The sequence below is a fragment of the Ascaphus truei genome, chromosome 10, assembly GCF_040206685.1.
Source record: "Ascaphus truei isolate aAscTru1 chromosome 10, aAscTru1.hap1, whole genome shotgun sequence".
Lineage (NCBI taxonomy): Eukaryota > Metazoa > Chordata > Amphibia > Anura > Ascaphidae > Ascaphus > Ascaphus truei.
Window position 1 is genome coordinate 5,745,004 of NC_134492.1, and position 21,892 is coordinate 5,766,895.

A 21,892-nucleotide genomic window follows, 5' to 3' on the forward strand; every position below is an offset into this window, starting at 1 on the left:
GCCTTGGACCATTCATCCCAAGCAAGCAATGTCTACAGGCAGCACCCTAGTCTTGTTTTGTGGTTGTTTGCAGAAGGCTTTGAGTGCTTGCATGGATAAAGTAGTCATGGCGGGAAGATAGGATGAGTGTGAGTGGATGACAAGTTTTGGGTGAGACTGCAGTAGGGGAGGGGGGGGGAAGGATGGGGTTTAAATGGTTCAGCTACAAGTGTAGAACACGAGCTCATCGAAAGCTGTCCATTTATATGAATTTTCAGATAAAGTCGCTGGAAGATCCAGACAGATGTCCACCTCTTGTCTAACTCCTGTATGACTCTATCAGACCCTTTTAAAAGTTGTGATGTGATGTGATGATAGCACCTGGAACAAGGAATCTGTAGTTTGCTAATGTGGACAAAGCAGAGTACAGTATAATGATGCTTGTTACCTTTACGTGCTCCTAGCTCTTCAGTCTAATAACAATGAAAACGATGCAGAGCATCGCCATGCCTCAAATGGTGATTAGGTGTTGCACATGTACACTACCGACACGTTTAATTCGAGCACGGCTAGCACTGCAAGCCGGGGGATGCCCCGGCGTGCTAGCCGCACTCCCTCAGCGTGCCGCGCATCACCGATGCGCGGTCACGCGTCATCGGGTGCCTGCGCCCCCTGCACGCGCGTCCAGGGCTCCCCGAGGGAGCCCTGGTGTCCCGCGATGTGGGGGATGGCGGCAGGGGGTTCCGGGGGACCCGGCGGACCCGGCAGCGGGAGGGAGAGCGCCCCGATCGGAGGGCGCTCTTCCGCTGCTTCGGCGCGCGCCCGGCACCCTCCGGCGCGCGCCAGGTTACTGCTGCGGCCGAGAACGGGCAAATGCTCAAATAAACTCGGCCGCAGCAGTACCTGGAAAGTGGAGACCAAGAGCTGCAATTAACTGGCAAGAACCAAAGTTATTATTGACATCTTATAGTACACCAAATATGTCTCAAATATCTGTACATATATTCTATTATCAATGAATTTCAAGTATCTAAGATTTTTTTCAGTGTTGTAAATGAAATATCAAATCAAAAGTGAATGTGTCTCCAGACGAGAGAGTAAGAATAACTCAATGTTTTTACACTAGGTTTTCTGTGTACATGTACATTTATTACACATTTGAGTTTGTATTGTAAGGAGGGTGTAAGCTACTATTAAAGTATGGATAATACAGCTCGTCATGGTGAAGAAAATAATGTGAATTGGGGATAAAATTGTGTGTCCTTCATGTTGGTCTTTGTTTGATGATTCTAAATAGTTATTTTTGACTACATAAGATCAGATGTCCAGTGTCCGGTCACAGTGACCTGGACAAAGTTAATGTAACCTGTAACTTATCTAAAACCAATACACAATGATAAAACAATATCAAATACAAAATATAGCTAAACATGCAATATATTTTGCTACTTGTGTAATTAGTTGCGTTATATACATATTGTTGAAATATATCAGCGAGGTTGAAAAAACGTGACCCAGAAATCCCTTGGGCAGATTTCTCAAATGTAAACGTAATATGGTGAACGTGTAAGAGGTTTGTTTGAACGACCTGATAAAGAAATACAAAGTCGCCAAATGGGCTTATCCTAAAAGTCACGTGTCCCAGATCTCTGTGCTATAAATGCCGCAGTGGGTTCTTGGATCTCTATTCGCCATCACCATGAGGGGAATCATTCTGGGACTTCTGCTCACCCTTGTGGGTAAGTATTGCAGTATTTCTACCTTTTGTCTTTATCCAAATATGGGCTCTGCAGATGGACTTATTGGGATCTATGTATCAAGGCAAAAGTGGGGCAATTCGGCACCATATCCATTAAAGAACAAAATCCCACTGAAATCAACATGATTTTTGCTACATTTGGTGCAGTTTTATTTTGCCCCAGAATAGCCCCAATTTAGACTTCATGCATACCCCCATTGACACATTAGGGATATATAAAGACTGCAGCACGCCCCCACTGCAATATACGTGCATATTTTCAGGCTGAGAGATACTTTGTAGTATGACTAAGATATCATCGTTTTCAAACTGTCCCAGAGTTTTTCATTTCAGTAAATTTCTGCTGTTTCTCATTTCTCTTACAGGCTCGGAAAAATCCCACATTGGTAGGTCTTGTATATTATTTATTGCTGTTGTTCTGTACCATGCTGCACATACATGTCATGTTCTGCGGGCTGCTCGTGTGAAACGCGTCTCATATGTATTGCAGAGCCTTTTTTCAGTGAGAGCAAGACGACTGTGTATAACTATGAGGCGGTTATTCGGAGTGGACTTCCCGAAAATGGCTTAGCCCAGGCCGGTATTAAACTGAACTGCAAGGTGGAGATCAGTGGCTTTGCACAGAAGTCTTACCTTCTCAAGGTAAGGGAAACCATTCTCCTATATAGGAAATAAGTTCTGAATATACATTGTTCTGTTTATGTAAGTAATCCTTCGTGGGCACATTTAGCAGGGTTTTACTAAACTCTCCCAGCTGTAAAACTGGGGCAATCCTAGTGCAATCAGCACCATATTTATAAAGAAAAGTAATCTCGAAAGCTATTAGAGTTTTTCCTTGATAAATCTGCGGAGATTCTTTTGAACACAATTTTGCCCGAGTGTTGCTGCTGGAAGACTTTAGTAATTAACCCCCATAATGCCAAAGTGTTCATGTACAGAAGTACAAATGGGGGTTCAGTAAAGTGACAGTAATTATTATATCACTGTCTATTGAAACCCAGTACACCCCACTAAACCCCACTTAGTTCAAGTCCAATGCTCACTGCACACAACTGTATGATAACAATAGAGACTGTGCTGCCCTAACAGAACTATAGTAACACACTTACTGGAAACACTACATTTTAACATTCACTCATTCAAATAATCATATTTGCTGCCAGAAAAGTCAACAACACTTCTCAATGTATTACAGATCTCCTGGCAGGAAAGGTAATCCTGCAGCTAGCTGCCCCTGACACGTTTCATGTCACTGATTTACAATTACTAATAGTATTTTAGCTAATAGAAATCTCCCTGATAACATTATAAAGGCAGTAAAAATAATACAGCTGTGATATAAATATTGTATTGCTCATTGTCCACCATCAATTAAAACATTGATCCAAGCTACGTAATGTTTGGGAATTTGCACTGGGGTTTAAATTGTTAATTGAAAAATGTTCATTTTTAACCTACAGTAATGTTTGGGAATTTGCACTGGGGTTTAAATTGTTAATTTATTTAAGCGTTAATTGAAAAATGTTAATTTTTAAATTGTTAAATGTCTCCAACATAATAATTACACATTTTTGCAAACTGGAAAAGTTTGAGGGTTCCTGAAAATGAGTACTTATGAATTCAGTGGAATTTGACTGCTCTTTCAGTGCTTTAAAATATAATTTTCTCTGCTCTTTTTTGTTAGATCCAATCTCCAGAATTTAAGGAGTACAATGGCGTGTGGCCCAAAGATCCCTTCACTCGATCCTCTAAGCTAACCCAGGTTATTGCAGAACAGCTCACAAAACCTATCAGGTTCGAATACAGCCATGGACGGGTTGGATCCATCTTCGCCTCAGAGGAAGTTTCAGACACTGTGGTCAATATTTACAGAGGAATCCTGACCATGATTCAAATGACAGCCAAGACGTCACAAAATGCGTATGACTTGCAAGAGGTTAGTTTGACCTTTTAAACACTTTATTTGGTAAAGGTACATTATTCATCATGTGATGCCTGTGCTGCTGGAGGCCTTTTTGTTGACTCCTCTAACAGTAAATGTGACACATCATAATTACACTCATTGGTTTCGTTTATTGTTTTTATGTACAGCCTCCATTATTCTGCCTGCCTTACTAACGGCATTTTGTTTGTGCTACAGACTGGAGTTGGTGGAGTCTGCCACACAAGATATGTGATCCAGGAAGATAAAAGAGATGACCGAATCACTATTATCAAATCCAGAGACCTTAATAACTGCGAAGATAAAGTAGCTAAGAATATCGGCATGGCTTACTTGGAAACTTGTCCATCTTGTCAACAGGTACACACTTTGTTTTACAGAGCTTTGTTAGATGCAAAATAAGTCTTAAACTCCCCTTTACAATTAACATTTCTTTCTTTTTGCATTCAGATGGGGAAGAACTTACGTGGAATGGCTACATATACATACAAGATGAAGAGCAAGAGTCAGGGTGCACTCATCATGGAAGTTACAGCCCGGGAGGTGTATCAATTCTCTCCATTCTTTGAACTTCAGGGCGCTGCTGTTATGGAAGCAAGGTGGGTGTCTCTAAGGCTGAGCGAAAGCCTCCAACCTCCCAGAAGGCTCTTTAACACTGAACATTAAGAGCGGGCTGCTTCTTAGGTTCATTTAACCAGTCTTTAACAATGAAATCATTTGAAGTCTGACTAAACTAAACTAAAGTATGTTTTCTTCCCACGGATGTCACTCACACCTTGTGAACGTTGGCGCGGCTATCAGCATTTCAGTGTAATATTGCCTTCTTATTATTAGAACACTACACATAGATGGCAATGCATTCATAGCACAAGTTAGTCTTATCGCGAGAGAGCGCCAGAGTGACAGGAAATGCGTTTGTATTGCAAGTATTATAAGGTCCCTGATTCAATACGGTGAGAAGTGAGTAACACACAGTTAATGATGGAGTATCTTCCATTCACTTGAATTGAAGTTAATGAATTGCTGAGTATTACTCTGATTTGTATTTGTGTAATAGGGGCCTAAGTAACTAGGGATTTATAATGAAGAGTCAGAATGTTAATGCCAGTCTCTTATTTTATATATATATATATACATGTAGAGGTATATATATATATATATACATACGCAAAGCAAAGTCATGCATACAGCATCATTCTGTGCCTTGTGCCTGCAGCATTGCCGGACATTGCTAAGTAATCCCCTTCCATGTTATTAACACTTTCAGTGCCACATGTGGATTAATATAGATGTGAACATTTTATCCTATGCTATGTTCTCTTTCTATCGCTTAGACAACAACTTACCTGGTCAGGAACCAAAAACAACCAGTTGAACGCTCCTCAGACTCAGATGCAGAACCGCGGAGGCCTCCATTATCACTTTGCATCGGAGATGCTCCAGATGCCAATCAATTTAATAAGGACCAAGAGTCCCGAGGCACAGGTACATAATGCAGCTGGCATTTACTGAGTAGGAATACACTGGTACCACAGTCTTCTCAGGAACACAGACACAAAACATTATTGGAACAATGTAATGATTGCAGTGATTGCCCTCACGGCCTGTTTCCTATAGTCTCTAAGCGCCACAAAGTATCAATAGAAAAACTATTATAGGGAAGAAGAATCTCCTGATGGTTATCACTAAGTTATAAACCAAAGAAAAAACAATACACAGTAGCAGAATAATAACGGTCTCTATTGTTTTTGGTCAAGTGAGAATGAGTATTGAGAGACAGAAGTGAATGTGCAGTATACAGTGCAGTATACAGTGCAGTACACAGTGCAGTATACAGTGCAGTACACAGTGCAGTATACAGTGCAGTACACAGTGCAGTATACAGTGCAGTACATAGTGCAGTATACAGTGCAGTACACAGTGCAGCATACAGTGCAGTACATAGTGCAGCATACAGTGCAGTATACAGTGCAGTACATAGTGCAGTATACAGTGCAGTACACAGTGCATCATACAGTGCAGTACATAGTGCAGTATACAGTGCAGTACACAGTGCAGTACATAGTGCAGTATACAGTGCAGTACATAGTGCAGTACATAGTGCAGTATATAGTGCAGTACACAGTGCAGTACATAGTGCAGTACACAGTGCAGTACATAGTGCAATATATAGTGCAGCATACAGTGCAGTATACATTGCAGTATACAGTGCAGTACATAGTGCAGTATACAGTGCAGTACACAGTGCAGTACATAGTGCAGTATACAGTGCAGTACACAGTGCAGGATTTGGTGCAGTATATAGTGCAATACATAGTGCAGGATGTACAGTTGTGAAGTATAAAGTGCAGTATATAGTGCAGTATACAGTGCAGTACACAGTGCAGTATACAGTGCAGTACACAGTGCAGGATGTACAGTAGTGTAATACATAGTGCAGGATTTGGTGTAGTATATAGTGCAATACATAGTGCAGGATGTGAAGTATAAAGTGCAGTATATAGTGCAGTACTGTACATAGTGCAGCACACAGTGCAGGATATAGTTCTGGATACAGTGCAGAATATAGTGCAGAATGTTCATTGTTATACTCCCATTAAGAGTTGATACTGTATTTACTGGGACTTATTGAATAAAATGCCACACCAAAATCTTTCTGCTTATGCTAAATGATACGTGTGAGTTTAATGCATATTTCCTACTGACGTGTACACGTGTTATTGTCTTTATATTTATTACCCGTGTTAGGTGGTAGAAACTCTGCAGCATTTGGTACAGAATAACCAGCAGCAAGTACATGCGGACGCTCCAGCCAAATTCCTGCAACTTACTCAGCTTCTGCGCACATTAGACTATGAGAACCTGCAGGCGGTTTGGAAGCAGTTTTCTGACCGACCTCAGCACAGGTAATAATTATTACTAATTAAAATCTACAATATGCTTTTCTATATTTTGTGGCATCTTTCATCTAAAGTCCTGGAGATTCTCTTCTTCTTCGTCTCACCCGCACAGAGACAGAGATGCTAAAAGCAATCATTATAATAAGTATATAGTGACTTTTAATACCTTTTCCATTTGTATTTGAAGTATTTATGGTTATACACTCCTCATGTTTTCAATCTCTTTGTTAAATTATTATATATCAACCACTTGTATACGTTGTCTGCACCCTTAAATTGGTTTATGGCGTCTGCATGAGCAGGGTTTGTAGAATTATAATAAATGCCCTAATAACGGTACCCTAAATATAACGTCTGTTCTTTCTGATGTAGCTCTGCAATAGATCATCTTTCATGATATTATCTCTTATGTTGATCCAGGCGCTGGCTACTGAATGCTATCCCTGTAATTGGAACATCTGAGGCCCTGAAGTTTATCAAGCAGAATCTTCACACCCAGGAATTTACCTCTCGAGAAGCGGCCATGGCTATTACTCTCGCACTGCAGTTTACTAGAGCCACTCAGCATACATTTCAAATCGCTTCCGTACGTTTCATCAGCTTTTAATGTCTTATACTCCACGTCTGAATGTTTCCCTGATTGCCGGTAGAGATTAGCAAAATGATCCAAAGTGCAGCCACAAAACGTTTAGCTTTTTCCCTCCATATTCGCTTCTCTGCGAAACGTTTCCCAAGGCTCAAAGGCCTAGTTATGTAGCACGATAAGTCTTACATGTTGCTATTTCACAAGCTTTCAGACAGCGAGCGAAACACAATGTGAGTCCGTCCTAGTTACAGTCTCAGAATTAGGCAAATCTAGCGATTTTAGCGAATTAGCATATTAAGGGAAATTGCAGTGCACAGTGACTTGATGTGTGGCGAATCTCTTGGGAACTCTGACTAGGCCACACTTATTTTTGAGGCTGAAACTTTAGCACAGAACTCATTTCTGGCACAGAGGCGAGGTCATTTATACAACTGATACATTGAGACACAATAGGTTTTTCTTATCCTTGTGAAGCCACAAATAATGATATAAATCATGTATAAAGATAACTAATGTATACTGTAACTATTAATAATAATAATGAAAACTCTTGAAATAATGAATTGAGACATAACAAACATGCTGCTTGATACGTCCCAATCCCAGATCTGCCTGAGATTTGAATGGAAGATCCCACATTTGCAGAGCAGATCTCACTAAGTTATCGCTCCTATTCTTTTGTAGGATTTAATAACAGATCCAAAAATACAGAAATCTCCTTTGCTGTACAAAGCTTCAGTCCTTTCATATGGGTCCATGGTGAACAAATACTGTGCATCTTCATCTAGATGTCCAGAGTCCGCTTTGGAGGTAAGTGTATTCTCTCTATATAGAAATATCGGGGTCTATATATAAAGGCAAAACGTGTGCATCTGTAGGGTAGAAAGTGCATTACTGAACATATATTTTGACAAATGTATTTTGTTTTCAATGGAATTGATTTATTTGACACATATTTGCCAATTAACTCCACGTCTAAAAAGGAGTAGTAATGCAGAGTATTCTTCATTCAGATCTTATTCTACTAAACCAAACTTGCTAACAGATCAGCAAAAGCCAGATGAATAATTGTGACACTGGATACATTTGGTGTAGTTTATTTAGCCCAGAATTGCCCCAAGGAACATGGTATCCAACGTGAACATTATTTTCAGGGAGATCCGGTAGGAAAATGTGTGAGATCTCTGCATCTTCCATTGTCTTGCACTGGGCTGAAGGATCTGTGTTCAGGGAGAAAGTAGAATAATGATATATTCTTTAGTGCATTATGGAGACGTCTCCCCATAAATAGGGAGCGATGGTCAGTATGCCATGGAAATGGTGAAACAAAGCCGCCATAAGCTTTGCTTTAATAATGTTTTCATACAATATGTGGGTAATGGGTCAATTTTACAAATCCCATTTGTTGCGGGAGGGATCTGGGGTTCCCCGTTTGCTCTGTAGGATGATGTTGCCATGATTATTACAGTGCTACATGTTCTGTTTTAGCCCCTTCATAATTTAGCTGCTGAAGCTGCCAACAAGGCCCATGAGGAGGATATCTCTCTAGCACTGAAGGCTCTGGGGAATGCCGGGCAGCCTGCAAGTATCAAGCGTATCCAGAAATTCCTGCCAGGGTTTTCCTCCAGCGCCTCCCAACTCCCGGTCAGAATTCAGACTGATGCTGTGATGGCCCTCAGGAATATCGCCAAGGAAGACCCACGCAAAGTAAGTCAGACACTAACACTGACTGTTTGTTTCCATTAATAAAGTTTTATTTGTTCAGGCACACATACCATGTGCATCTCAATGTGCAAGATCGTTAATTATGACTATAACTGGCTAGGCCTGAAACTACATCTCATTCACAGGAATGGCTATTTATTTATATGTTATCAGGTTAAGTTTGTGAAATACTGTTTTCTTGCTTTCAGGTGCAGGACATCCTGCTGCAGGTCTACATGGACCGCAATGTCCGCACTGAGGTTCGGATAATAGCATGTGTGGCTTTGTTTGAGACCAAACCAGGTATGGCATTGGTAGCAACCATTGCTAATGTGGCACTAAAGGAGAGCAAAGTGAACTTACAGCTTGCAAGCTTCACATACTCCCACATGAAGGCCTTATCCAGAAGCAGAGTGCCTCAGCTCGAGCAGCTGTAAGTATGCAACACAGAGAGCTTCTACTCCCAAACAAATCTTCCTAGTCTGGTTCATCATTGTGTTTGCTTAGTATTTCCTTTATTATGCTACATACAGTACCATTTCTATACAGCAAAGTAATAATTCCAGTAACCCCTTTGCTCTCAGAGCAACTTGCAACTAATCGTATTAGCGTTGCAATTCATAGCTGGCGCCTCTAGCAGGAAGAGGGTAAGAAAGCTAAGATACACGTAACATGGTTTTCTGCATGCGCAGATCACATTTAAACTCAGTATGATGTTGTCACAATTGGAACAGGCTGTGTGGTAAGTGTATAACTCCTGGGATGTTTTGCGTCTCGGTTGCGCACATGTTGAACAATAATTTGTATTGTAAGTGACTTCGGCCTAACAACACAAACACAAAGTGTCACAGTCCCGCGAGGCTCGGTCATTAACAGGGTTCATTATTCTTCATCATTTTTAGTCATACATTAATTATAATATCCTCCTCACTCCTAGGGCTGCTGCATGCAACGTCGCTCTTAAGATTTTGAATCCAGCCCTTGACAGACTGGGATACCAGTACAGCAAAGCTATCCGTCTAGATACTTTCAAATGTAAGTGATACAAACGTTGCCAGTTAGACTTCCAGTTTCAACCCCTTCATTCCCATCACCAGGCGCTGGTGCAGGGATTGTTTCTTCCACTTCAAAGATCACCGTCTTTAACTCTAAGCCATTCCTTCCCTAAACGGTAAAGAGATGCAGCACATTGCTGGGCCCATTCTGTAGCCGTCGTGTGTAAGTGCTATTTGCTATTACAAAACTGTGCTCCATTCTTGAAGCCCCCTTGTTTTTCGAATCACTGCCTATAACTGAATATGCAGCAGCTGAGAAGACAGAACATTTCTTGTTTTGCCTCCATAGATTCTTTAATGTCTGGCGCTGCCGCAAAAGTCTTCATTGTGAACAGTGCAAACACCTTGTTCCCAGTGTTCATACTCACTAAACTCCGTGCATACGTGGGCGGTGTACAAACTGACATCGTAGAGGTAAATATTTGGGCACAATTATTGGACACGGTGCTTTTTAAAATGTGGCAGCACAATTGCTGAATAGTTACAATTAAAGAGAATAATGAAGGTAGTTAGCTGGATATTTTGCCTGTATAAATAAAATGCAGTTATTTTCCATGCACTGCTTGGTTCTGGCCTCTTATTTAAATACACAGTAGGAGAGATTTATACAGATTTTCACATTATATCCAAGAACACAAATTGAGAGGAAGGTATAGCTAATGGAGGGAGAGTTAGCGAGTGTTTTTAAATTGCAGGTGACTTTTGTTTTCTTTACAAGAATGAAGGAGTTGTTGATGAAAGGATGCTCATTCTGCATTCAGTCATTATTAGCACAATATCACAGAAGTTTGCCCCAGAAAGCCCAGTTAAATGGAAGAAACAATATGACATAGGCTTTAGTAAATGAACCGCTTTAATCTTTGATTATAGTATAGATCAACCCTCACATTAAATTATACTCCATGTTCTAAATGTGTAATGGTATTTTTGTGTCTTCTTAAAGTTTGGCATTAGAGCAGAAGGATTAGAGCAAGCTCTCAGAAAGCAAAACATCCCATTTGCGCAGTACCCAATGCGCAAGAAAATCGCTCAAATGATGAAAACGGTAAGAGTTACCTTTTCTTCTTTTTCACCCACAATATGTTTACCTGTAATGGTGTTAGTGACCCATTTCTTTTCCTCTGCAGTTCCTGGGGTGGAAGGGGCTGCCTTCCCAAGTTCCTGTTTTATCCGTCTACTTCAAGATACTCGGCCAGGAAATGGACTTTAGGGAAATCGACAGAGAAGTTATTCAGAGTGCAGTACGGGTCAGTCAAATCTACCATATACTTTACCTTTTGTATGTTGTCAGCAGTGTCTTTCTTTGTCTTAAGATCCTGTATATCATTGTATTTTACAGGCACTGAATGAACCCGCAGACAGACACACAATGGTAAAGAGTGTGGTGAGCAAACTTCTCAATGGACTTGTAGGACAATGGGTCCAGCCACTGCTGGCTGCAGAAGTTCGACACATTGTTCCCACCACTGTTGGTTTTCCACTGGAGTTCAGTTTATACTCTGCTGCTGTTGCCAATGTTGCCATCAATAGTACGTTACCATTTATGTGATATTTATTTAGATAATTGTTGTTTGCTGTATATACAAGTTTGCCTGATTTCATCTATTCTGTATTTACAGGTGATGTAAAGGTTACTCCTCCTCCATCTTCAGATTTTAGTGTCGCACAACTGCTGGAATCTAATATGCAGCTTCATGCAGATGTGTCCCCGAGGTAACGAAATTCCTAGTTATTGTATCTAACTGAGCTTGTGGTTAAGAAGCCAAGATCTGAATATCGGAGTTTCACGCATGCTTCTTATACATTTGGTCCAATGACCTTACTTTCCTGGCACTAAAGTAACAAACTATATATGCAGTGAGAAGAGGCCGTACTAGCTAGTAAATGATAATGTATGTACAGTGTGTCCTCCCATGTGTATCTGCACTAATCTTTCTGTTTTACCTTTTTGTTTACAGTGTATCAATTCACACAATGGCTACAATGGGGATTAACACCCACCTGATTCAGAGTGGAATTGAATTTCACGCTAAAGTGCGCACAAACTTGGCAGCAAAATTCACTGCTCATCTGAATATTAAAGAGAAAAATTTTAAAATAGAGACATCCCCGTGCCAGCAAGAAAATGATCTTCTCGTCATCAGGTATTTTTACTAATCTCTACCCTATCTATGTCAGCTAAAACCCCTCAAGCCAGGGGGTTAATATGCTTCTACATGTAACGGCCAAGGGGATGTGACTTTTATTGTTACTGTAATTATAATAACCACAATAATAATTGTTTAGTGTGGATTTATTGTATGTCAAAGGTCGTGTAAGAGATTGAAGCGCTCCATCCCTTAACTCTGATTGTTACTTATATAAAGTGCTGTTAGTCAAAGCCAGAACACATCTTATCAATCATTCCATTTTGTTTCATTCGTTTAATATCCCTAATATGGGAATACAAACATCTACCTCATTCTACAGCACGCAGGTGTTTGCTGTTACAAGAAATGTGGAAGAGTTGGATGCAGCGAAGAAGACTCCGATCTTGCCCAGAGGAAGCGTTCCAAACATTGAGAAGAAACACTTTGAGACAACAGGAAGGACTTCAGCAGAAGCAGCCAGCATGATGGTAACCAATGAGGAAATGGGTAGAGCTAGGATAGAAATATATTTATGTTTGTTTTCATGCTCTCACAACAGAAGGGATCCCTCTATTAAATCAACATGCAAGCTTAGATAAATGCCACTATTAATTCTCCTAGATAACATCATTCATAATAAATGATTGTTACATAGTGTACATAGCAGAATTTACAATGAGCCATAAGATGTAATTTTCAGTATTGTAGAGACAGGGACATTACGTGACTTGCTCATGGACACAAAGAGTTGCCAGCTCGCCTCAAATTAGGCATTACATGTTTCTCTGGGCTTATCAAATGGACTGCTGAGTATTTCAGAATGAGTTTTTTCTGAGATGCGGCACCGATAACGGGTTGTATAACATTGTCTTCTCCACAACAGTTACGTCTATTACAGCTATACCTACATATGACCATGTACCATATAGTCTATATCATACAAAAATACAAATAATGTCATGTCTTATAGCAGCAAACAGAATAGATTTCTTTGAATTGTAGATGCATTAAAAATAAAAAAAGTTTAATTAAACTACCAATAAATGATTGTCAAAATGCCCCAACATTTAGTTTGCAAATTGCATTAGCTCTGGCTTTAATCTATACATTTTGAATTTGCACAAATTATACTGTAAAGAACAGATGTAACAAAAGTTATTGTGCTTTATAACAGAATATTCTGCATTTTCAGTGGGTAAAATAATCGTGTTACATCTGTAAGTTGCTTTCACTCTACAATAATGACTGAGCTGTTTTTCTCTTTCTGTTTTACTGTAGGATGTGTCTTCAGAAATGATGTCCAAGAAATATGCCTACTCTGCAGAAGTAACAGATCATCATTCTGCATCTAGCAGTCCTCAGTCTTATCATTATTGTGTTAAATCTTCTAACTTTGGTTTCCAAGTTTGTTTTGAAAGAAAATCCCAAAGTGCTGCATTCCTCAGACATTCCTATTTCTATCGAGCAGTAGGAGAACATGAGGCCAAGATAGTTATAAAACCAGGTACAGTAGCTCTCAATAGTCATGGTACTGTATGTCTAGTAGTCTGTTGTATAAATGTGTAGGAATGCATTGTTTGACCCCTTGTGTACGTATGTTAATAGCTCACACCGATGCAGCAATTGAAAAACTGCAGCTGGAAATAACAACTGGACCTAAAGCAGCTTCAAAAATAATTGCCCTGGTAAAGGTGGAGGAAACCGAAGGTGAACACCTTGAGGACTCTGTGGTTCAAATGAGACTGAAAAAGATTCTTGGCATTGATGATGAAATAATGGTAAGTGTTTCTGAAAGAGCAGTATAGTTGATATGCTTACCAATAAATGTCATTAGAGGACAAGACTTTGATATTTTACCTTTCCTGTGTCTACTACAGGTCAGAAATAGCAGCCTGCGCCAGAAACAAACTAAGAAGCCAAAATACAAACCCCAATACAAACATGGTGATGGTCCAGTTGCAGAAGTTGTAGAGGCCAGGAAGGCCCGATACTCATCTAGCTCTTCTTCATCGAGATCCTCATCATCATCTTCCCCATCATCTTCTTCATCCTCTTCTAGACAGAAATCTAGAAACAGAAGACCCTATGACCCAAAGCAGGAAAGATTAAGCGGCAGCCAGCAGCGAAACAGAGATCCCCAGGACCAGGAGAACAAGAAGCACCGGCATCAAAGCAGTAGCAGCAGTAGTAGTAGTAGAAGCAGCAGTAGTAGTAGTAGTAGTAGTAGTAGTAGTAACCACAGTCCACAAAGAAACAATAGACACAGAGATGACAGAATCATCAGTAGCAGCAACAGAAGGAGTGGTAAAATCAGCAACAGAGATCCTGAGAATGAACATCAAAGAAACAAACATGAATATCAGCCTGAGCAGAAACATGGCAAACAGTGGAGCATCAGCAGTGCGGACAGCAGCAGCAGCAGCAGCAGCAGCAGCAGTGACCAGTCTGTCAGGAACAGGGTAAATAAACCTATACTATCCCGCCTATGGGACAACTACATTATACACCTCCAAAGGATTTACAGTGTACATTTGTATCCAGCCCACAAAGGAATCCTTCTTATGTGACACATATTCTCTGACAGAGACTCTGACTCATTCAATACATTTCATTATCACACATTGTATTTCATTTGTTGTGAACATTTAGAGTTTAGCTGCTTCTTGCGGTCTGTGGAATATTCATAAAGAATTTAAATTAAAAAGTGCAACTGGGTAATTAGCAGTATATTCATTGCAATTTTTATAAAGGTCTTATATGCAGAATATATGCCATTTACTTCACTGGTGCTGTACATATCTGTACTGTCTTTCTTTACACACAGAGAGAAAGACATTTCTATGAACTCCGCTTCAGTCCCGCAAACAGAGAAAGAGTGAGTTTTTAAGATGTTGTTTTTGGTCAGGATGACTACTGTAGTTTGTGTGTATACTCACAACATGCACACAGGGGGGTTATTCCTTAAAGTGCAATAGTGACATTCTGGCGCTACTACACAAACTCCCATTCCAGGCACCCGGAGTTTCTGTGTACTGCCCGATTGAGAGTATCGCATTTTAGTGAATAACCCCCAGAGTGCATAAAATCTATATAGTATAAACTTAAATGTAACGTAAACTTAAATGTAACGGTCCTATTTAATTAAACCTTCACCTTGTTTCCGCGTATTCTCTGGAGAAGAGCATTTTATAATCTCTTCTGTATTACTTACATGTCAAGAATTAAAAGAAATAAATGTATTTAAGAAATAGATGGTTGTTATATTCCCCATGGGAAATAATCATGTGCTTTTCTATTAAATCAGTGGGTATAGTATGGGAGATGCCAAAATCACTGATCAAAGTGCAAACATAATGCACAGTATTTCTTAGAGTTCTTTGCTTTTATGAGTCTTCCTCAAAAACATTTGGAGAGGTTTCTCCTTTAGAAGGTCTATGTTAGACCCGCACTGAGTAAGTAATACCGTAATCACAGCGCCTTAAACAATATTATTGGTATTCTTTCCAGTCTACCAAGAAGCGAGCTTCAGGGGTGTATGCTTCCTCCCAAGAGAGCTCGTCCAGCAGTAGCAGTGAATCTGCTTTCAGACACCGGGTGAGTTTCATTACCCCAGGCATTAAACCAGGTATGTCTCATTAATCGGAGGTGGTCCTTGTAAAACACAGTTCTTCTCTTCCTTTTGTTTAGGCAAAATTTATGGGTGACAATAAGCCCCCAATGCTGGTTGTTACTGCTCAGGCCGTAAGAAGTGACAACAAGAAGCAAGGATACCAGATGATCATGTATGCAGACTCTCACACCTCTAAGCCTCAGATCCAGGTATATGTGGTGGACATCACAAGAACAAGCAGGTGGAGAGTTTGTGCTGACGCTGTTGTTTCTAGTCCACATGAAGCTCAGGTAAAATCCCAAACCTGTGCAATGAGCATTACCTGTTCCCTGTTACAAATAATTCAATATTGTTTGCATTTGGCGCAATGTAACCTTTCCTCGTCTTTTGACTGATATAGGCAAGCATCAAATGGGGTCAGAATTGCCAACAGTACAAGATAGCTGTGAGGGCGCAAACTGGTCACTTCGGTAATCAGCCCGCAGTGAGGTTGTCTGTAGATTGGCCTAAAATTCCATCAAAACTGAAGTCGGCTGGCAGACTGTAAGTATTCTTCAGGTTGTGATGTTAATATATTTCATTTCATAATATTTAATTGATCCCAATTCTGAGTTTAATTCGGACAAGATTCTTCCTATTTTGTGGCAAACTTCTCTTTTTCCCCTCTCATATCATCATCATCATCACCTCAATGGAACCAACCCCTTATTTTCAATATTTTCCTCCATGACATTTCCAATGTGTTCAAAAATGTATATATCTGTTAATTTAAATGACTAAGAGCTGTATACTTTTGGTTGCAATGCCACAGTATTCCGTTATTGAAGGTTCGCTTATTGCATCTTGTTTTCAGGGTCTCTCAGTTTGTCCCGGGAGCTGCATATTTGTTAGGATTCTCTGAACATCTCAAGAAGAATCCGTCACATCAGGCAAAGATTATTCTGTCTCTAAGTTCTCCCAGAATCATTGATGCAGTTTTCAAACTACCATCGGTAAGTGCATTTTCTTACGTATCTAAAGATGATCTATATTTACGCACAGTATGAAATGTAATGGAAACATTAAATAATTGCATGGTATTTTTTTATCATTCATCACAATATATTTGTTGTATCACAATGCAATTTTTTTGACTGCATATTTACTAACAAACTGTTGCTATTGCAGCTTACATTGTATTACAGAGCGTTGCGAATCCCAATAGCAATCCCAGCTTGGCAACGCACACCAGATGCAGTCTTGCAAGCACCTACATGGAATGTCTTCTCTGAAGCACCCACAGTGCTCTTGGAAAGCTTCCAAGGTTAGATAAGAGGTTTCAGAGCTCCTGCTTCTCAAAAAAACATAACTACAGTGTTACTTATTACAATTCCATCATTTTACATGTATATTATGTTTGTTTCTTGCCAGGTGAATGCACAGTTTCCCAAAATCGAATTAAAACCTTCAATGGAGTAGAATTTTCTTACATTATGCCTAAAAACTGCTACCATATCATAGCCCAGGACTGCAGCTCTGAGTTGAAATTTCTGGTCATGATGAGGAACTCTGTGAAGTTTCCTAATCATAAGGACGTTAATGTGAAACTTGGCAGTTAGTAAGTATTGTAACTCAGAATGATTCATGTACATCACACAGACACTATACATTAAGTATTACATAAAGATATGTCGCTTGTAAAAGGCTCAGTGCCTTGTACTCAAGGATTCTGGGAAGTTTCAACTGACAACCAGCTGAAATGTTTCATAACCATTACCAAGACTGTGGTAGAGTATTTTAACTCTCGTATTGTTCCTTGCAAAAAGAACTAGCTATACACTATTATTGTTGAACACGAGCTTCAAAGTTATCACCGGTCCTCTTCTTTGGATAACGAAAAATAAAATTGTTCGGAAATTTGCCTTCCAAACCAGTGGGCTGCCATGGGTTTTCAGAACTGGAAAATGGCTGTTTGTCTAAAATGAAATAGTTTTCTATACAAGCTGATATGCCAGGTGACTTACTGACATGCACAAGATACAAGTCTTTCTCCTCGGGAATACTCCCGCAGAAAAATGTCTAAGCAATATGGCAAACGTCTATTCAAAAAGGCCGTGTTTTCCTCTGAATTCTGCACTCGTTGTTGGCTCTTTCCCTCATGTAAAGGTGATTACTTTCTTCACCCCTGATTTCCTGCAGTGCAAAGCTCTAGCAATCATATTAGTCTGAGAATTGCAGATTCTTTGTAGGTTGAATTTCCAACACAGGTGAATGCATCAGCAAAGATGTAATCGTTTGTACAGAGCTTTCCAAACGTTACATGTGTACTGTTCAGACCTGTTAGGTTGTTTTTTTAGTCTCTGTACACACTACATTAATTAAGAAGTGTCCTTTTGGTTAATCAAATCTGATTTTATGACTACTAAATACTAATGTATGTTTTATTTGATCTTCTACAGTGATATTGACATTTATTACGCAGCTGGATCTCTTAAACTGAAGATCAATGGTGAAGAAATAGCAAAGGAAAATCTTCCATATACATCACGTTCAGGTAAAGAACAAGTGGCATTCGGAGTCCAAAGGGTTAACACGAGGGGTAAAAGTAATGTATCAAAATTGCATGAAGAAAATGTATATTTCATTTGTTTTCAGGTTCAGCGATCAAGATTCGTAGAGTGGAGAATGGCTTCTTCTTATCAGCATCAGACGATGGCATTGAGACACTTACCTATGATGGAACCATTTTGAAGGTATTTGTAATTAAATAATAAAGCCAAATATTGACTAAATGGTAAAAAACTAGAGTGCAACTTAAGGCCATTAAACCGCTAGGACTTAGCACAGTTCTCTGAAGTGTGGACCTGCGGTTCCTAGATTACTGCACCGACACACTTTATTCGAGCAAATACCCGGTATGTACCTGGCAGATACCTGGAATGCGCCGCTCCTCACCTCTGACAAGCCCCGTTGCATTTGCCTTCCCAGCCTGGGTTCATGCCTGGCTGACGGGCGGCTGATCTGTTAAATGATAATGATTAGGATTTAATAGGCTGCAATGCTTCGCGTGTCTACCAGATGGCATAAATTCATGAATTGTAATGCAGTATATATATATATATACTGTGCAGTATTGCAGCCAGCGGGAATAAAATGCTTCAATCCCTGCCGGAAAATAACTCAATGCACTCGGGCAGAAAACAGTCACAAACCTCAATACACCCGGGTATACCCGAATTCGTGGGACTAGCCGAGCTCGAATAAAGTGTGTCGCCAGTGTAGGACCCATATTTACAACACAATGCTACTCCATACGTCACCTTCCAGTGCTGGGAGACCCCTTACAGCCCATAAGGGTTAATGCTGGGAGACCCCTTACAGCCCATAAGGGTTAATGCTGGGAGACCCCTTACAGCCCATAAGGGTTAATGCTGGGAGACCCCTTACAGTCCATAAAGGTTAATGCTGGGAGACCCCTTACAGCCCATAAGGGTTAATGCTGGGAGACCCCTTACAGCCCATAAGGGTTAATGCTGGGAGACCCCTTACAGCCCATAAGGGTTAATACTGGGAGATGCCTTATGATGTAGCACTGCTTAGTAACCAGGCCCCTAGCCCATGTTCTCCCACAGCCGGTGATGTTTGTTGCATAAACTCTTGGACAAGCTACAGGAAAGGGCCGCACAAACCAGAACACAAGACATTTTCCCTTGCAATGTAGCGACGCTTTTCCTGTCCTTATACAGCTGAGAACAGCATTTTGGATGAAAGGAAAGACCTGCGGTGTGTGTGGTCGCAATAACGACGAGAGAGAACAGGAGTACAAGACGCCAGACGGTTATGATGCCAAAGATGAAATGAGCTTTGTTCATTCTTGGCTTCTCCCGGAAGAGTCATGCTCCGGAGGTATTTAATATAGAGCTTGTATACTTTATATAAAGAAATAAATCCCCCATAACTTCTCATCGATATAATTATATTATTATATTATAGATGTATGGTGCTAAAGAATCAACTATTATTACATGAATCCATTATTGCAATGTGATATAAACACTAATAAAGAACCTTGTTATCACAGTATTGCCTTTCCTCATTATCCAAGTCAGAATTTTCTGTAGAAATGCAGAACTACAAGTTATTGTGATCAATAATACACTGGCAGTGGCTGAAAAGACGGACTGCTTGATCTATCTGTATTGTCTGGCTGCTATATAATGTCGGAATTCCATGCTCTTAGAGATTTATTTCAGTCACTGCATTATAAAATCATAGTCTAAATACTAAATACTTTGAATAATAGTCTTTTGAATGAGTAACAAACAGCTCCAATCAGCATATTGTCCAATGTCCCGATATGAGATACAGGCAAGAAAAGTCCTGATATAAAATGATTATTCAGCCTATGCATGGGGACTCCAGCTCATTCCAATGATTTGGTTTTATTTGCTAATTGTACTATTTCATCAGTAGTGTCTATTTTTTCATAGGTTGCAAACTTCAGCGCACACTTGTGAAGCACAACAAACCTATTGAAAGTGAGGAAGGAGCCTCTAAATGCTTTTCTGTTCAGCCAGTTTTACGCTGTGTCAAAGGTTGTTCTCCAACTGAGACTGTCCCAGTGTCCACTGCTTTCCACTGCCTCCCGTCTGGTGAGTGTCACTGTGCAGTGTGTGAGATCCGGGCAGTATGGGCACACCTCTCATTACACAAAGTCCCAACAAACATTTCAACTAAACAGGATGGAAATTAAGATGTCATAAATATTGCTCATCGTTTTCTCCTGTATCTTTGGCCCCCCTTTGTTATGATTTGAAGCCATTTCCCTATGCTGGGGAAGATTTTAGTCCCATTAAGTTGAATAAAGCTGATCTCTTCTATAGCAGTGCGAGGAGGTTGTAAGGGACATTAAATAGGAGACTTAAGCCCATTCTTTCTTACAGATGCTCAGCCATAGGGCAGCTTTTAACCCTTCACATGAAGGGAATTACACTGTGTGCATACAGGCCAGAGAAGGAAAGAGGTGGTCCTCACAACTTGCTCCATTAGATTTTCACTGCTTCCAAATATTGGCCCATTTTGCAACGAAAAGCTCTTTAATAGCATTTGTACTTTGGTGTAAGACCCGGAGTCACTTGTCCATGATGTGAAAGAGACACTCTCAGTATCAGATTGTACGGCCTGCAGTGTACACCCGATGATAGGGGCAGGATGTTTTTTATATTGACCTCTCCCAACATGTATTTTCCTTTTCAATGAAGAGCACAAGTCTTTCTCCTAGTAACGATCTTCCTTCCTCACGTGTTCTTACAGACTCTACGATCGATCTGCCTGAGGAGCATATTAAGTTGGATAAGTCGGAAGATTTCTCAGACATGGTGGATGCCCACACAGCCTGCTCATGTGAAACCCTGCCATGTGAAACCTAAAGCAGTCACTTCTGTACATCCTTTTTCAGACAAAAACTTTAATTATCTGTGTACATAGAACATGTTAATGCATTATCTTTGATAGAGTATTAGCCTAGGAAGCAATTGATATGTTGTAATGAATTTCATTCCCAATAAAATTATGCATTTGAAAATAATTGTACAGCTTTCTTCATTTCGTTATTATTTCTGTGTACAGTATGTACATACTGTACATTATGTTCAAAGCACAAAAAGTGTCATTTCCTAGCACTTATTTCCAGTGGAAATACTCAGCCTGCTTAGGGTTGCCACATTTACGTTTTTCTAATACGGGACGCGGAAATCCAGTATGAAAGTGTGACTGATCATGATGAGTTGCGTGTCCTGATCTGTGTTACTGAATTACTGTTTGATTTCAAATGCTGTTTGTATGAAATGTGGAGTTAGCACCAGATATATTTTAAAACCCTTATAACTGATTGGCTGGCAAAGCCAGCCAATCAGTGAAATACAACATCTGGTTGGTTACAGACCAATCAGAAAATAAAAGGTTTTAAAACAGAGTACAAATAAAACGGGAGCCAGTGCACTGTAAGTAAAAATAAAGTGCACTAAAGGAGGTGGTGTAATTGAAAAGAAACCAGATGGGGGGATACCGGCTTAGAACCAGATATATTTTTAAGCCTTATACTGATTGGCTGGCGAAAATCAGGTAATACGTCATCTGGTTGGCCGAGAGACCAACCAGAAAAAGCATCCTGCTTAAGGCTCACTGGGAGGTAAATGCAGGTACCTGCCCAGTGGCCACAGCGTGGGTGTACTCTGCTCGGATATGGGA

The 21,892-nt window shown here is 40.1% G+C and overlaps 1 protein-coding gene across 1 annotated transcript; it reads left to right on the forward strand.

Moving 5' to 3' along the window:
* The first annotated feature begins 1,639 nt into the window (after positions 1-1,639).
* Positions 1,640-21,230, forward strand: LOC142504034 (vitellogenin-A2-like). Its single transcript, XM_075617143.1, has 35 exons — positions 1,640-1,718; positions 2,104-2,124; positions 2,229-2,380; positions 3,423-3,674; positions 3,879-4,040; positions 4,131-4,279; positions 5,015-5,165; positions 6,429-6,586; positions 7,001-7,166; positions 7,851-7,976; positions 8,655-8,873; positions 9,080-9,303; positions 9,808-9,905; positions 10,215-10,339; positions 10,869-10,970; positions 11,053-11,172; positions 11,265-11,454; positions 11,545-11,638; positions 11,884-12,069; positions 12,395-12,542; positions 13,333-13,558; positions 13,660-13,832; positions 13,932-14,513; positions 14,879-14,929; positions 15,562-15,648; positions 15,742-15,954; positions 16,065-16,207; positions 16,518-16,656; positions 16,832-16,967; positions 17,075-17,261; positions 18,103-18,197; positions 18,299-18,396; positions 19,390-19,549; positions 20,134-20,295; positions 20,957-21,230. Exons 1-35 carry the CDS (start codon positions 1,640-1,642, stop codon positions 21,070-21,072), a joined length of 5,490 nt encoding a protein of 1,829 aa, XP_075473258.1. The 3' UTR covers positions 21,073-21,230.
* Positions 21,231-21,892: the final 662 nt, after the last annotated feature.

Excerpts from the sequence above, each read along its gene's own strand:
- LOC142504034 (XM_075617143.1), top strand. The coding sequence starts at position 1,640 with ATGCCGCAGTGGGTTCTTGGATCTCTATTCGCCATCACCATGAGGGGA. Across the intron at positions 4,041-4,130 it reads CTTGTCCATCTTGTCAACAG|ATGGGGAAGAACTTACGTGG; the intron begins GTACACACTTTG and ends TTTTGCATTCAG. Across the intron at positions 16,657-16,831 it reads CAGTTTTCAAACTACCATCG|CTTACATTGTATTACAGAGC; the intron begins GTAAGTGCATTT and ends TTGCTATTGCAG.